The 16524-nt window shown below is 37.9% G+C and overlaps 1 protein-coding gene across 1 annotated transcript in view; it reads left to right on the top strand.

Moving 5' to 3' along the window:
• The window catches only part of LOC136867016 (myelin regulatory factor), a 166302-nt gene that overhangs the window by 95068 nt on the left and 54710 nt on the right, over window positions 1–16524 (top strand). The window contains exons 12-15 of the mRNA XM_068226684.1: window positions 1382–1582; window positions 7760–7987; window positions 13779–13935; window positions 14071–14203. Coding sequence (XP_068082785.1) covers window positions 1382–1582; window positions 7760–7987; window positions 13779–13935; window positions 14071–14203 — 719 coding nt within the window. The remainder of the gene's footprint in view (window positions 1–1381; window positions 1583–7759; window positions 7988–13778; window positions 13936–14070; window positions 14204–16524) is intronic.

Genomic DNA, 16524 nt, shown 5'->3' with positions numbered 1-16524 from the left:
GTTATATCATTTCTGGATGCCTCAGACCAACTAATGTTGAAAAGATATACCGTACCATACTTGTGGTATAGCACCACCCCCTGTTCGACGGCACATAGCAGTTGACTAAAAAATTGAAAAAAGAGGTAGACAACCACCATCCTCTTCACAGCCACCCAGCAGTAAGACATCATTTCAGATCATGGAATTTTCATGAACAGCATCAAGCCTGAAACAGCTAAACCAAGCATGCTCTGAAACTAGTACTGGCAGCAATGGTCAACATTAGCGAACTGGAATAAGTCAAGAGAGGGGACTCCAACTCATGCCTCACAATCATGTCCAGTATGGAAAACACTAATAACTGGTATGGCAGGAACTAGGGCCACCTTAAGAAATAGGGCTATACACAAAATTATGCTTGTGACTATAAAACTTTTCAATATCTGAAGCATCTCCACCATTACTCAAATTGCACTCTGAAATCTCCACGTGAAGATTATCATGCAATCAGTGACAGGGCTACAGTAGCTGCTTCATACTGGAGTGACTTCATTTGAGGAAAATCAGACATCATCATCATCATCATCATCATCATCATCATCATCATCATCAGAAAAAATAATGTTTTACCCACAACTTCTGTTTTGTGCAATTAAATTGTAGAAATGTGAACTTAGTAGATCCCTCTAAACTTCCTACTCTTGTTTGAAAATTGATTTTAGCTTATGGTTTTCTAACCAGGATGTCTTGCACTTGAATTCCACGGCAAATACCATTCACTCATGTCATTTTGGCAAGATACAGTAACAAACAGACAAAAATGAGTCAGAACCTGTTGTTGAGCATTATGCATCTTGACCAAAACAAAATGAACTATTCGCTAAAATTTCAAGAGCTGCACACAGATACACAGTAAGCTTAAAGCTACCACCCGCATTGGTATACAAGAAGAAAGCTGGTTTTAATCACCCTTCTGTTGCCAAATTTCATGTCATTCATTTTTTTCTCTAGAATTTGTGAACTGCTTTCATAACCATTGCACTGAATGGGCATTTGATGTTTATTAATATTAGAGTGATATGGATTTGTAGAATAACAAATATGGTTCCATGCATATTCTCACAATGAATATTAAAAATACTGCTGGACTGAGTGGCTAAGACAGTAGAGAGCTGACTTTCTGAGCCCAAATTGGCAGCTTCAATACAAGCTCAGTCTGGTGCTCAAATATGCCAGCCTTGTGTCAACCAATAACACTATTATTATTAAATTGTATTCCTTAAATAAAATTAAACAAATATAAAGAAAGTATTTTTCTAAATGATGTATATTTTGTTCTTCTGATCTGCATTGTTTTGGAGAGCTGTGTACCTGAAGACACTAGGCTTTCCTGTTTCAGGCATCAAACCCTGGCCAGTTTGAGAGTGATGTGGAGCTATGCTGGCAGAAGGGTCACACAGCAGAATCTATTTTTCATGCAGGTCGTGTGGGTATCAACACGGATCGCCCTGATGAAGCCCTAGTGGTTCATGGCAACCTTAAAGTCACAGGGCACATTATGCAGCCCAGTGATCGCCGTGCAAAGGAGACAATCCAAGAGGTATAGGACACATTAATCTTCTTTAAGATAGTAGATACTTGTCATTCTATAATGGTCTTAACTTCATGCATCATTTCAAAATGAAGCATCATAAAAGATTTTTAATAAGTTTATTTGATTCATAAGATGGGAATGAGATTCTTCATTGGTAAGGAGAATAAATTCCAAAGTGACCATCATAGAATGGCAATAGAACATTCTTAAATTATACCATTTTTGTAGTATTTGTACTAGTTTTATTTGTAGATTCTTTGTTTCTGGAACAGTACAGAATCTCAAACTAGATTCTCAGGATTTTATTTCTTGTGTTGATACACTGTACTTTAATCTAGGATAGATTTAAATTCTTTTGTTTATTTTATGTTATTTAACATTCATCACTTGATGTAGAATTACTGTACTCATTAAGTTGAGACAGACTTTTGCATTCTGACCAAGCAACTGAAGAAAAGCACATGATAATAGGTGTCTTAGTTACAGGTTTCATAATTTCTACTTGCAGCAACTATTATATGCCATCTAATGCAATGGTATTCAAAGTGTGGTATGCATACCACTAGAGTAGATTCACAATTAAGTATTTATTTTCCACCTAGTCGATACAATGATTGCTTAAGGCAATTTTTAATGGTCAAAAGTGGTACATGTTTCGTATATTATCAACATCTTCAGCCACATAACACTGTTTAGAGTATGCGGTTTCATCTCAAGGGGTACGTAAATTTATCGTAGCTCCTAACAGCTTCGGCGAACAGTTCAGAAAAGGTTTGAGCCAGCTCATTTTCAATAAAATCTTGTTTTGATTTAGTGTTTTTGTCTACCACTACACAGAGTACCCTTTCTTAACTATTAATTCTAAAATATGTATCAGCTTGTACATCTCTTAAGTTCTTGAAAAACTTATAAATGTTAGGACCCATCTCTGTACAGAAATTTCTGCATTCTTAAGACAAACCTCTTGTTGCTCAGTTCATGCCTGGAAATTAACTGACACTTACCCAAACCTTCCTTGCAGTTGAGAATGTTGCTCAATTCAAGCTTCAAAGAAACAAGCCCACCCATCCCATTGTCTAGGTATGTAAAATTACTTACTTATGCTGCTTTTTAAAAATAATTTGTTTTGAAATCCACTCATTCACTTCAAATTTTCTTCAGTAGCAGTGTATATAATAGTAATTGTTGCATTAATAATGATAATCCTATGTATATTGTTATTAGGTAATGAAAACCTTGCAATTACACTCATGAGAAAACCATGTTTCTCCATCAGTCTCCAATGGTTGAACAATTGGCTATATTATTAAGCACCGAACATGACAGGAACAGTTCTTCAGCCATTGCTCACCACTCAGTTTTGGGCTTTTCCTGTAAGGTTTACTCCGAAGGCGTTACGAGGTTTTCCTTGGTGAGCGATGATATATTACTGTATTAGGGAACAAGATGTAGCTGCTTGTTTGTCATCCTAGGGTGGGGTTTTCAGTTGAAAATCCTGTGTTGTCAGGAAGGGCATGAGACCTTAAATTCCCAGCCATTCTTTTGTGCCTCAGTGCGAGTAGGGACCCTGTGCAAGCGGGTTAAGCTGCGGAAGATGATGATAAAGTAAACTTGTGTCCTCATCCCGAGGTGGTGCAGCTCTTTTCAGGCACACCCCCAATGGAGGTGAGCTGCATGTACCATACCAAAGACATACCAGCCCTCCTACCATTCTTAAATTTCTGGCAGTACCGGGAATCGAACCCGGGCCCCCAAGGACGGCAGCTAATAACACTAACCGTTATTCTACGGAGGCGGACGGAAGATGATGATTACAGTTACCATAATATTATCTGGCATCCAGCAACAATCATGTTTTATTTCTGGTATAATCGCAATATACTCGTACTTTGGCGGTACGAAGGTAAAACAATTGGATTTTGGGAGTACGCCAACCAAAAAGTTTGAACACCACTGATCTAACACATGCATCTATCCTGATTGCTGGTAATTATTGACTTCTCCTTGTCTATGTATGTTTAAAATTACCTGTGATTATTTGGTGTTCATTTTTATAACTTCAGGGAGCATGATTGGCTCAGAGGCTTAGTTATTGGCTTTCCACGCTAATGACTGAGGTTCGATTCCCAGTCAGTCCTGAATTGGAATTTTCACTTGAAAATGTACATGGCATCAGGAAGGTCATCCGGCCATAAATGAACCTGAGTTACTCCAGCAACCTCATAAATACCTGGGATAAGCCTGAAGAAAGTGTATTTTTACAACTTCTGTCTTCATTGTAGTTGTTTCATATTTTGTTAATATACTAGCTGGACTACTTATTTATTAACTTCTAGCCACAGAGTTAGCAGAAGCTAGTTAGAGTACCAAACCTCTTGACATGAAAGTCCTTAATTATACATTTCCAGTGTCTTCCTACTCATTAAGGGCTGATCACCAAGTGATTTTTCACCTTATAAAAACTGTCACAGAAACAACCAGCACCAGTTGAGTCGTTATGATGACGTAGAGACAGAAATGGTGCGTGCGTGCGTGTGTGTGTCAAAGCGGATATTTATACTTTCTGAAAATTATTAAGAATGCTGCTTTAAAGAAATCCTTACTATTTCTAATGAATTAAGCAGAATAAATGGGATGGTATGGTTTTAACAATTAACTAAATGTAATTAATAAAGGTTAGCATGCACATTAAATTTACTTAGATTCTGCATTACTGACAACCTCGGCAGGGTGCACTTAATGTTGGTGTTGGCAGGAAGAGTTCATACATAGGATATGGCACTCTGCTGTTGCTTGTCAATGCCCTTGGAGAGAGGTAATCTGTGCGTGCATTATTCTGTATTCAGTCTTAATGACTACGGCTATTAATAAGGTATTTTTTTTGAGGCAATGTGGTGAATGTTTTCTTTTAATGTTGTGAACATTAACTTTCCACATTTTGTTATTCAGGCATAAGCTTGTTGAACTATCGTTATGAGTAAAAGACAAGGCAGCATTTTAAATTTTCTTCAGAAGCAAAACAAAATGCGGTGTGTTTTGGGTAGTAGTTGTTTAAAGCAAGATGATGCAAGAGTACTAGACATCATTACGGACACCATCGAGTCTAACTCACTTCCAGGAACTGGTGGTACCAATAGTAATATCAATAATAGTGAAAATGGTAAGCATAAAACTGTAACTCATGACAGAAAAGGTTTTGACATAAGGATGCTTTTACATAAATCCTTCACTGATTATGATACACACTGTATACTAAACAAAACATGGGTTCCTAACAACACATACACATTTCCTCGATGACAAAGAAATTTGAAATTTCAGGCAACAACAAAAATTGCTCCACTAGTATCCATGGTTGTCATATTCAGTAGAAAGTGAAGGGGCATTTTCATGTTTTACGTTTTGTTTGCTAATTGTATAGATGTTGGTAAAGGTCAGCATGAAAGACTAGGTTGTCTTGTAAACTCTCCTTTCACTCACACTAGAAAAATACAAAAGAAGAATTTCATTGTCATAAAAATAGCGTCTATCATAAAAACTTGTGTGTTTCAGCACATGATATTCTAAATGTTTTTGAAGAAAAAAATGACGACGTATGAATTCAGATAGATAAAGGGAATGAAAGGAAGTGATGGAAAACAGAAATAAAATTTTACCTATCAATAAAACTATCATATTTTGTGGCAAACAAGATGTTACTTTGCAAAGACACACTGATTCAGTGAATCATTTTCTTGTCTAAGTTTGATAGCTAACTTACAAAATTTGGTTATTTTGTCCATGTAATCACATGGTGAACATCACCGCACGTCACTTTATAACTCTCTCATCTTGCTGCTATAAGAAACTGAATGCAGCTGTTTGTTTCCTCATGTATGGTCCCCTCTTCAGGCAGACCAGGGTAGCGGGTAATTGGAAGGGATGGTTAATGGTCTTGGACTTTCCGTTTACAGAAATATTTATAGATGCTTGAAATCCAAGAAACAGGCTTGTTAAATGCAAGGGGTGTCCGTTTTCTTACCAAATATGCTGGTAGAAATTATGTGGCACGCGAAAAATTCAGCATAGTGGGGGAGGGGGGTGCATTATGTGAGTGAACACAGTAAGTTACTAATGAGCTGTAGTCGATTGGATTGAACCACTCATACTTGAAGAGCCAAGAAATGAAATGGAAATGAAATGGAAATGAAATGGCATATGGCGTTTACTGCCGGGGTGTCTGAGGACATGTTCAGTTTGCCAGGTGCAGGTCTTTTGAGCTGACGCCGATAGGCGACCTTCGCATCATGATGAGGATGAAATGATGATGAAGATGAAGATGACACATACACCCAGCCCCCGTGCCAGCGGAATTAACCAGTGATGGCCAAAATTCCCGACACTGCCGGGAATCGAAGCCGAGACCCCTGTGACCAAAGGCCACCACACTAACCATTTAGCCATGGAGCCGGACAAAGGGCCAAGGATATTACGGCACAGCAACAGTGAGTTGCCAATACAAAGGCTGTCCAGTTCTCATAAAAGAAACTCATCCCAAAACTCTCTACATGCACTGTTCTAGTCATGTGCTGATTCTTGTGCTCTCTCACACTTGCTTCATGCCAACTTTAAGAAGTTGTTTAGCCACAATGAAGGGTATAATTAATTTCTTCAGGCTATCTCCAAAGCAAAACAAGGTTCTACGAATATGATGAACCTAACGTGAAACTAAGTTTGATCTACCATTATCCGAACTTGATCAGGAATGTATGATATAAGGGAATTAAAATTTTAACATCATCATCATCATCATCATCATCATCTGTTTACCCTTCAGGTTCGGTTTTTCCCTCGGACTTAGCGAGGGATCCCACCTCTACCGCCTCAAGGGCAGTGTCCTGGAGCTTCAGACTCTTGGTCGGGGGATACAACTGGGGAGTATGACCAGTACCTCGCCCAGGCGGCCTCACCTGCTATGCCGAACAGGGGCCTTGTGGAGGGATCGGAAGATTGGATGGGATAGGCAAGGAAGAGGGAAGGAAGCGGCCGTGGCCTTAAGTTAGGTACCATCCCGGCATTCGCCTGGAGGAGAAGTGGGAAACCACGGAAAACCACTTCCAGGATGGCTGAGGTGGGAATCGAACCCACCTCTACTCAGTTGACCTCCTGAGGCTGAGTGGACCCCGTTCCAGCCCTCGTACCACTTTTCAAATTTCGTGGCAGAGCCGGGAATCGAACCCGGACCTCCGGGGGTGGCAGCTAATCACGCTAACCACTACACCACAGAGGCGGACATTAAATTTTTATATCAAATAAAATATTTATGCCCATCTTAGAGATATAAGAAGTAGAGTATTGGATATTAGGCAAAAATGTCCCATTTCAAGTCCTTAAGTGTTGAAGGTAGGTAAGGGTTATTCTGCCCGAAGGCAGGTCCAAACCTCCGCAGAGGTGTTCCTGAGCCGGAGTTTACGTGCGGTAGGGTGGCCAGTTCCTTTCCGCTCCTCCATTCCCTTACCCCCCACCAACAGCATATGGCAACCCATCCAACTCCTGACCACGCCCAATGTTGCTTAACTTCGGAGATCTCACGGGATCCGGTGTTTCAACATGGCTACGGCCGTTGGCACCTTAAGTGTTGAAAGAGAAAATTAAATTCTTCCTCTTCTAGCTGTGTGTATTTGTGTGTGTAAAGTAGTTTGTTACTGTAGCTTCTGTGGTAGTATAAAATGAACTTAGACCTAAGATTCCATGCTCTCAAAGATGGAATTGTATTGCAGCAAATTCATGGAGTGAATGCCTGTAGAAATCCTCCTCAGCATTGCTCCTGTTAACACCAGAATATCAGTATCCACCTCAAAGTTTCAAAGATGGGAGTAGCGAAAGCAATTCATTTAGTTCTCAGCTGTAATTTGTTGTATTCTGCAAGAAGAAGAAGAAGAAATTTAATTCTCAAACCTATATGTTGTTTTATGTTCAGTACTACTGTATAGGAAAGATGAGGTCAAAATACTTGCTGAAAATGGTGTATGTTGATAAGTTTATTCACACAGGCTTTCAGACTGAATGTTGAAAGGTATAACAGTATGCAGTGAATTTGTTTCAGTGTAGGTGAGTGTACATGTATTAATGACTGAAAGCTTAACATGTGCTCAGTGATAAGAATGATAGAGACAGAAATTTAATGACAATTGTGTATTGCAGTGTGACACACGAGAGCAACTACGTAATGTACAGCAGTTGAGAGTCGTCCGGTACCGATATGCACCAGAGTTTGCTCTCCATGCTGGCCTCTCTGATCCTTGTATCATGGCTGACACTGGAGTCATAGCACAAGAAGTACAGCAGATTCTACCTGAGGCTGTCCGAGCAGCAGGGGACATTGTGTTACCTAACGGCCAGAGGATTGAGAACTTTCTCGTTGTCAACAAGGTAATATTTAATCTGTTCCTGCTCACCATTAGATCAGAGAATCTGCTGAAGTGAAATAATCCTTTATATTTCCTTTTAGGTTCTAAATGAAAAACTTCAATTTAGAGTGATTATTATTATTATTATTATTATTATTATTATTATTATTATTATTATTATTGTTGTTGTTGTTGTTGTTGTTGTTGTTGTTGTTGTTGTTGTTGTTGTTGTTGTTGTTGTTGTTGTTGTTGTTGTTGTTGTTGTTGTTGTTGTTGTTGTTGTTGTTGTTGTTGTTGTTGTTGTTGTTGTTGTTGTTGTTGTTGTTGTTGTTGTTGTTGTTGTTGTTGTTGTTGTTGTTGTTGTTGTTGTTGTTGTTGTTGTTGTTGTTGTTGTTGTTGTTGTTGTTGTTGTTGTTGTTGTTGTTGTTGTTGTTGTTGTTGTTGTTGTTGTTGTTGTTACGGGTTACCCGTGGAACGCAGAGGTGAAAGAAGGTGCTGGGATGAATGGGTCTAATTACAATGTCAAGAAAAGAGTTTAAAAACTTAACTGAAGGTTATATTTTTGAAAAACAACAAATTTAACAACTTTTCACTTGGTGAGATAACAATGACATGGCAATTTAGAAACAAGACTTAGGAAAATACAAGATTAGAGTACTTTCACTCTCTTGGGCTACAAGCCCCTAGTTTTAGAATTTTTGAGTTCCCAGCTCAAATTTACAAAGAGCACAAATTTACACAAGAGCAGAAATCCCTCAATACATGGAGCGCTTGCTCCCAACTCACAATATCAAGCCTCCCAGAGGCACTTTTACAACACTAGAAAAGAGCTGACGTGCTCTGTTTTCCAAGCCTGTTTAAGGCGATATCAGAAAATTACAATCACTCGCCATCAAGGCACAACTTACAAATTCGAAACAGAGGTATCTAGTACCCAACCTATTGGGCCGTTGCGGAAAGAATCAGGTTAAATAAATGGCCCGAAACACAAATTGAATGGAGGCGTGTACTTGCACTCCTAGATATGAATTCTTAAAACCTAAAGGGCACTAGGCTGATAAAACGGGCTATTCCCAAACTATGGAGGTGACTGGTATAAGAATAACTTAAGACATTTCAGAAAGGAAGAAAACCAGTTACCAAGCGTAGTCACCTCAAACCAATATGATGGGGAGCTCGAGAGGGTGCATCACTCTCTGTCCCCGATTTGCCATTAAAGATTTTATGAAGTTATTACATAAGCCGGCCGAAGTTACATTTCCAGAAAAGTAGGTTACATAGTTAAAGTTTCGGACCTTTCCCTCGGATTAAACTGCAGAGCTAGCAAGAAATAAAGATGTTATGTGGCCATTACCTTGTCGGTGTACTGCTGCCTGATGAAAGAGGCGCCTCCCGCCTCCTGCTTGACACACACACTAGGTTAGATGATGATCGATTGGCCAAGAGACGTGAAAATCTGTGGTTTATAAACCCTCGGGGAAGGTTCGAGACCTTTCATGAATAAACCAGCTACACCCTCTCACTTTATTGGTCATTTTGAAAGGTTACACTCCAAATCAAAGAAGAAGGTTGTGATAGGTTGAACATTAATTACAGAAATTATTGACTGGCTAAATTCAAAACTGGCAGAAAGAAAAGATAAATATTGCCAACCCAAAAATAAAGGAACATCAATAAGTATTAAAAAAAAAAAACCTTATGAATACAAAACATCTTCAAATCAAAAGTTCTTCCACTTTGCACCAGGGTGCATGATCATAGTTTTTAGCAGTGACATCTATGGCAGACTGTCCAAACTTCTTGATGAATGGCAAACACACCAAGTAGAAATTCACACAGTACAGGAAACTTCACAACAACAAAATCACGTCAAATTTTAGTGGTGACATCTTCAGAGTAAAGTTCTAACTTGTTGTATTATTGGTTTCACCTTTGGTAGATAGAGGAGTTCTTTTAGGTGCTCATTTTGAATGCGCTGCTTAGAGGTGTACCTCCCGGTACAATTATTATTATTATTATTATTATTATTATTATTATTATTATTATTATTATTATTATTATTATTATTATTATTATTATTATTATTATTATTGAGAGATAGTGATAATGATAGTGATTTTAGTGATACTGCGAGGAGTATTGATGATTGTTGGACAGATCACAAACTTCTGATGTGTCGACTCAGAATAACCTTCCATTTGAAACCAACTGTGTTGTTGGTGTGTATTGAAATGAGATTACATACTGTATATATTATACAGTCTGGGTATAAAAGTACAAATGAGATGCTCTATGTTGTGGATCAACTTGAGTCCTATTTTTAGACACATGGTGTTTCAGATAGAATTCAGTAGCTAATGACTTTTAAATGTGTTTGTGTACTTGTATCATATATTGCTCACCTATTGTCACTCGTAATATTTCACTCTCATTTGCAACATTTTGAGCACCATAGCACTTCGCCTAATTCAACCACACATAATAGTGTTAATTATGTATTTGTTTCATACTGTCTTACTGCTTAGAAACATGTTTTAGGATTTCGTCAAATGTTGTGTATTGTTTAAATATGTCTGATGATGGCCCCCAAGTGGGGTTGAAGCTAGTCCCATGTAATGTAAATACACGCATTGTAAATATAACTATGTATTGAATAGGTGAAAAACTTTTATGTTTATAATTTATATGTAATTTATATGTTTGTCTCATTACCAAAAATTGATGCCTGCCTGCCCATTAGATGATACAGATGTTGATTCCCATAGGGAAACTGAAATATTTGTCCCGAATGAGTAAATTTATAATGCCAATATAAATGGTCCGTTATTGGACATTATAAATTTTCCAAATAACTCATTCCTGGTTGCCAGCGTTTCATCCCAGTGTGCTAAGTTGGGCTCATCAATTGGTAGATAGCACACCCACCAAGATGGATGGCTAGCGCATACCATGGAGGCCACTGTGTAGTCTACTTGGAGCCACCGGCTGTGCCAATGCACTATGAGAAACTTCGTCTCTTTACCAAAAATTGATGCCTGCCTGGCCATCAGATGATACGAGGGTCGAGTCATAAGTCATGACAACTATTTATTTTCTCGCGAACAGGAGACAACGCGGAAAATCTAAGATATGCATTTGGAAATATAGGGCATGTACTTATGCACAGTGGCTGAAGACAAATTCTGACTTCCAAGATATTCTCATATGAAAGTGACAGAACACAGGCCATTGGTAAACATTGTTTTATTATGGTACAGACAACAAATACACAAGACTGCATACAAAGGACAGGTCTCCACTGGTTACAGACCTTTGAAATAATCTATTCCGTACATCTTTGTCCATGGACACTGGACGGCCTGGGCGAGGCAAATCGGCAGTTTATAATACCAATATAAATGGTCCATTATTGGACATCATAAATTTTCCACCTAACTCATTTCTGGTTGCCAGCGTTTTTCCCCAGTGTGCTAAGTTGGGCTCATCAGTTGGTAAATAGCACACCCACCAAGACGCATGGCTAGCGCATACCGTGGAGGCCACTGTGTAGTCTACTTGGAACCACCGGCAGTGCCAATGCACTAAGAGAGACTTTGTCTCATTACCAAAATTTGATGCCTGCCTGGCCATCAGATGATATAGATGTTGATTCCCATTGGGAAACCGAAATATTTGTCCCGAATGAGTAAATTTATAATACCGATAAATGGTACGTTATTGGACATTATAAATTTTCCAGCTAACTCATTCCTGGTTGCCAGCGTTTTGCCCCAGTGTGCTAAGTTTGGCTCATCAGTTGGTAAATAGCACACCCACCAAGACGCATGGCTAGCGCGTACCGTGGAGGCCACTGCGTAGGCTACTTGGAGCCACCGGCAGTGCCAATGCACTATGAGAGAATCTCATTACCAAAAATTGATGCCTGCCTGACTATCAGATGATATAGATGTTGATTCCCACATCTTTGGAAGTACTGGAGAGGTAAAATAGTACCTCATCCAGTGCTGATGAAGCTACTTATTCTGCTGTAGTAGAACCCAGAAAATTACCTTCATCATTATTCAATGTTTTCTCATTTCTGCTTCCTTTTGAGGTATATTGATTATGAGAATGTAATGATCACAATATTTTATTACAAGAAGTGCATTACAAGTAAAAATGACATTTTGTAAAAAGTAATGATTACAAGTAAAAATTATTAAAGTATTTGTTACAAGTAATTCAAATACTCTTATTAAATAACCCCTCAAATCTGTCTTGTCTTATAATATTTCAATTGTTTCTTCATACTGCAATCATTCCTGGTCTCAATGTACTTAAGTATTCCAATTCACTATCCATAAGTCATTGTCCATTCTTATTCACCTGTTTCCATATATATGATTCACAAGGGTCAAAATTTAATAGCATTTATTATACAAGGTGTCTGGGTTAAAGGTATAATAACATAAAATTTAATAACTTGAGAAGTAGTGGAGATATTTACTTGCAGTTTGTTTCTACAAGTAGGATAACTCAAAATGTTTGTTTATATACCTAATAAACCTCGATATGTGCATCATTAGTGGCGCGACAGACATCTAATCGGTATTCCACTTCTCTCCAAGTGTTCTGCAGCATGGTAGGTGTAACATTTGTGATAGCTGCATGAATGCGATGATGCAGATCTGGTAGATCACGAACTGGTGTCTGGTACACTTGATTCTTGACAAACCCCCACAGGAAAAAATCAAGTGGCATAATGTTGGGGATTCTAAGGGGCCAAGCAATTGATGGACTACCTCTCCCAATCTAGCGATCTGGGAACTCACGATTCAAGAAATCCCTCACAAATTCCGCATAATGGCATGGTGCACCATCTTGCTGAAGGATCATGTCACGAGGAAGTTGTGGCACAACATACTGCTCCAACATGTCTAGGTAACGTGTTCCATTAACTGCAGGCTCCGCAAATAAGAATGGCCCAATAACCCTGTCCTTCAACAATCCACACCACACATTCACTTTCGGAGAGTCCCGTTCTATCACTACGTGTGAACTAATATCCCCATATGCGGCAATTTTGCTTGTTTACCGTGCCAGAAATATGGAATGTAGCCTAGTCCGAGAAACAGACCGAATTGAGGAATGCCTCGTTTCCATCTATTTTTGCCAGAACTGTCTCCGCGAATGCCTTCCGTAGCGGCCTGTCCTGTGGTTTTATTTTCTAATAAAGCTGCAGTTTGTACGCCCGTAGGCGCAACATGTTGTGGACAATGTCGTGTACTGTCGAACGAGGTAACTGTAACTGCCTACTTGCTTGTTAAATTGACTTATGAGGGCTCCGCTTGAAGGACTCACGGATGAAATCAACAGTAGCCTCTGAAACTGCACGCTTGGTGTGGCGGCCCGACATCGAAGGTGCCTGTCCCATTTCATGATTGTTACATAAGTGGGAACATCATCAGTTGGTAACAGTCCGTACTCACGCCAAAATCTACGTTGTACTAGTGTAACGGATTTTATCTCCGCAAGCAAAAGCACACAGAACACCTCCTGCTGTGGAGTCCACATGGTTACTGGCATGCTTCTCATGAACAATGCAGTTACGCGCATGTGCATGTGGTAGCACCGCCACCACAAGCGAACACAGAAAACATTTTGAGTTACCCTAGTTGTAGAAACAAACCGCCAATAAACATCTCCATTATTTCTCAAGTTATTAAATTTTATATTACCTTTAACCTGGATACCTTGTATAATCTGTAAATTATAAGATTTTTATTAGGTTGAAATTGTTTACTATCAGCTGAACTCTGTGTTACACATTTCAGGAGCGTATCTTCATGGAGAATGTAGGTGCAGTGAAGGAGCTATGTAAAGTGACTGACAATCTCGAGACTCGGATAGATGAGCTTGAACGGATGAATCGCAAGCTGGTCAAATTGAAGCGTATTGACAGTCTCAAGTCTACCTCCAGTATCTCTACAGGTAAAAATGCAATTTCTACTTTAGGTTAACTGTGTAACATGCTGCACTTTGTTTTTTCCATTTTCTTAAACTGATATACTTTTTATTAGACCTAAATAGGAAATTATACCTTATGTTATTATGGTTATGTTACAGTGACTAGCAAGTCATCCTGTGCCACACTAAAACACAGAAGGCGGCACCACATGAACCCAGATGATGCCATACTATGTTCCAACAAGTTTATACAGATCACAATAGTCGTGCTCATCCTTATTATGGCTTTCTGGTAAGACTAGGTTAAGTTCAAGTGGTCTTCCCTAATAAAGAAACATGATATGAAAGTAGATAAAATAAAGGTGGTAAAAATGATACAAAAATCTGTTGTTAAATTAGCTGAGGTAATTTTGAAATGGGTCATGGAGTAAATATCATAAGTTTAAATAATAATAATAATAATAATAATAATAATAATAATAATAATAATAATAATAATAATAATAATAATGCCTAAGAATTCTAGTAAACTAATTTTGTTACACTAATAATTATGCACATAAATTAACCTTTCTGGCATAGAGCATTTGTATGTTGAGTCCTCAGCTTGAGGCTTGTTGGAGCCTAAGCTGTCCTAAGTACTATACGCGCACTTTTTCTTGAGCCCGATTTTTACGGGGTGAGGAGTAAGGAGGGAGTGCTGCCAGTTCCGGTTATACTGCCAACTGGATGGAAATGAAATCTGAATTGAATCGATAATATGATCGATCGATATGAATTTTCTAAACATTTATTATCTTACGTCAACAATTGTGTCACACATACATTATTTAACATTATATAACATTTCTCAATGCGAATCTTGTTACTAGCATGAATTATATAGTTTGGCTCTGCTGTGTAAACAACAACATTACTAGTTTGCAAAGTGTACGCCAGATGTCGCACAGCGATGAATAAGCGATTCATAGTTTGTGTTTCAAAGGTTGCCGATATGGATGTCGAAGATAAACGAGGTCTACCGATTCAGCACTAGGGAGCTCCGGGCTCAAGAAAAAGTGCGCGTATAGTAGCTTAGATGTTGCTGAAGAGGTGTATGAGGGGAATGAGAAGTGGGGCAGTTTCCCATTGCTTTCCTCACCAGGCCAGAAGGTGCTGTTGCATATGAATCTGCCAAGTCTACTGAACGCATACACCAACTGGATCTATGAACCATACTTTCACACCATTCATCACAGGAACAGACTGCATAAGGATTACTAGCATCACTCATACCTCAATCACTTTCATAACGTCAATGCCAAAAATGGACATGAGACAGTAAAATGGAAGTAATGAACTTGATCTTGCCCATACAATGATACACAGTACAGTCTACACACTATATCTCTCCAGAGATGGACCTACAGAGAGAGAACATATAGAAATGCCCATGATATACAAAATGCCTAAATATTCTGTATTAAATCTTACATGCAACAAGGGAAACTTTTATGCAAGAAGCTTATTGAAAAGATTCAACACAATATTCTGTGAACATCATTTGATAATATCAAATATTGAAATATATGATATTCTAAGTTGTACCGAAATAAATAAATAAATTAATAAATAAATAAATCAATCAAATCAATAAATAAATCAATAAATCAATCTATCTATCTATCTGTGGCAGAACATTCATAATTTCATTATTAAAAATTCCTAAAGAGCTTGAAAAATGTAATATTCACAGCCACTTAATTTTTTAAATAAATTATGTTTACAAATTTCAGATATAGTCTAAACATACAGTACAGACTCCTGGCATTAAAAGGAAAAGAAATACATATGTGTAAATTTATTAGGTAATGTGGGTATTAAATTTTATAATCTATATATTAATATCAAAATATACTGTGGGTAAAAATAATAAATTATCCACAAGGAACACATTAGGCTAATCCCGTAACTATTTGTTTGCTTAATTCTATACAGAACTTATAAGGTAAAAAAAGAACAACATGGAATATTCATTACAGAAAACAAATGAAAAAAAGATATTCCTTTGTTATTCCATGACAAAGTCATTTTTCTATGTACCAGTATCTTGAGGTTAAAAGATTCACTTCCAGTACAAAATCAATTGTTTCTACAGGATCAATTGGTGGATGATTGCAATATATCGTAGTTTTTATTACAAAATTTGTCCAAAATTGCAAAATGAATGGAAAATGCATAGAAATTTGTAGCAAAAAATTGTGAATAATTTTGTTTTGAAAAAATGGTAAAATGTAAAACAATCACAAATCATAAAATAAACATTGGAAAACACTTATAATGCATCTACTTTAAAATTTATGAGAATTTGTGAAAAACCCATTTGTTGAAAAACGGGGTCCCTAGTTTATAGGAAATAGTTTCCATAAAAGTATGGTTTCAGGCTGTTTTTCTGAACCAGATTCAATGTATATTTAGAAGAGGGTATGGATTCATCTACACAGACTGAAACCTGTTTCCTTCATTCTAGCACATACTTCATGAAAATCATAGCATTCACGGTTTATGTCTCTGTAATGCCTGAACTTTGTTTAATCCAACTCTATTTACTGACAGCAAATACCATTTAGAATT

Source organism: Anabrus simplex, chromosome 1, assembly GCF_040414725.1.
Source record: "Anabrus simplex isolate iqAnaSimp1 chromosome 1, ASM4041472v1, whole genome shotgun sequence".
Lineage (NCBI taxonomy): Eukaryota > Metazoa > Arthropoda > Insecta > Orthoptera > Tettigoniidae > Anabrus > Anabrus simplex.
The sequence above is the reverse complement of the archived record's forward strand: the minus strand, read 5'-3'. Positions and strand labels throughout refer to the sequence as shown.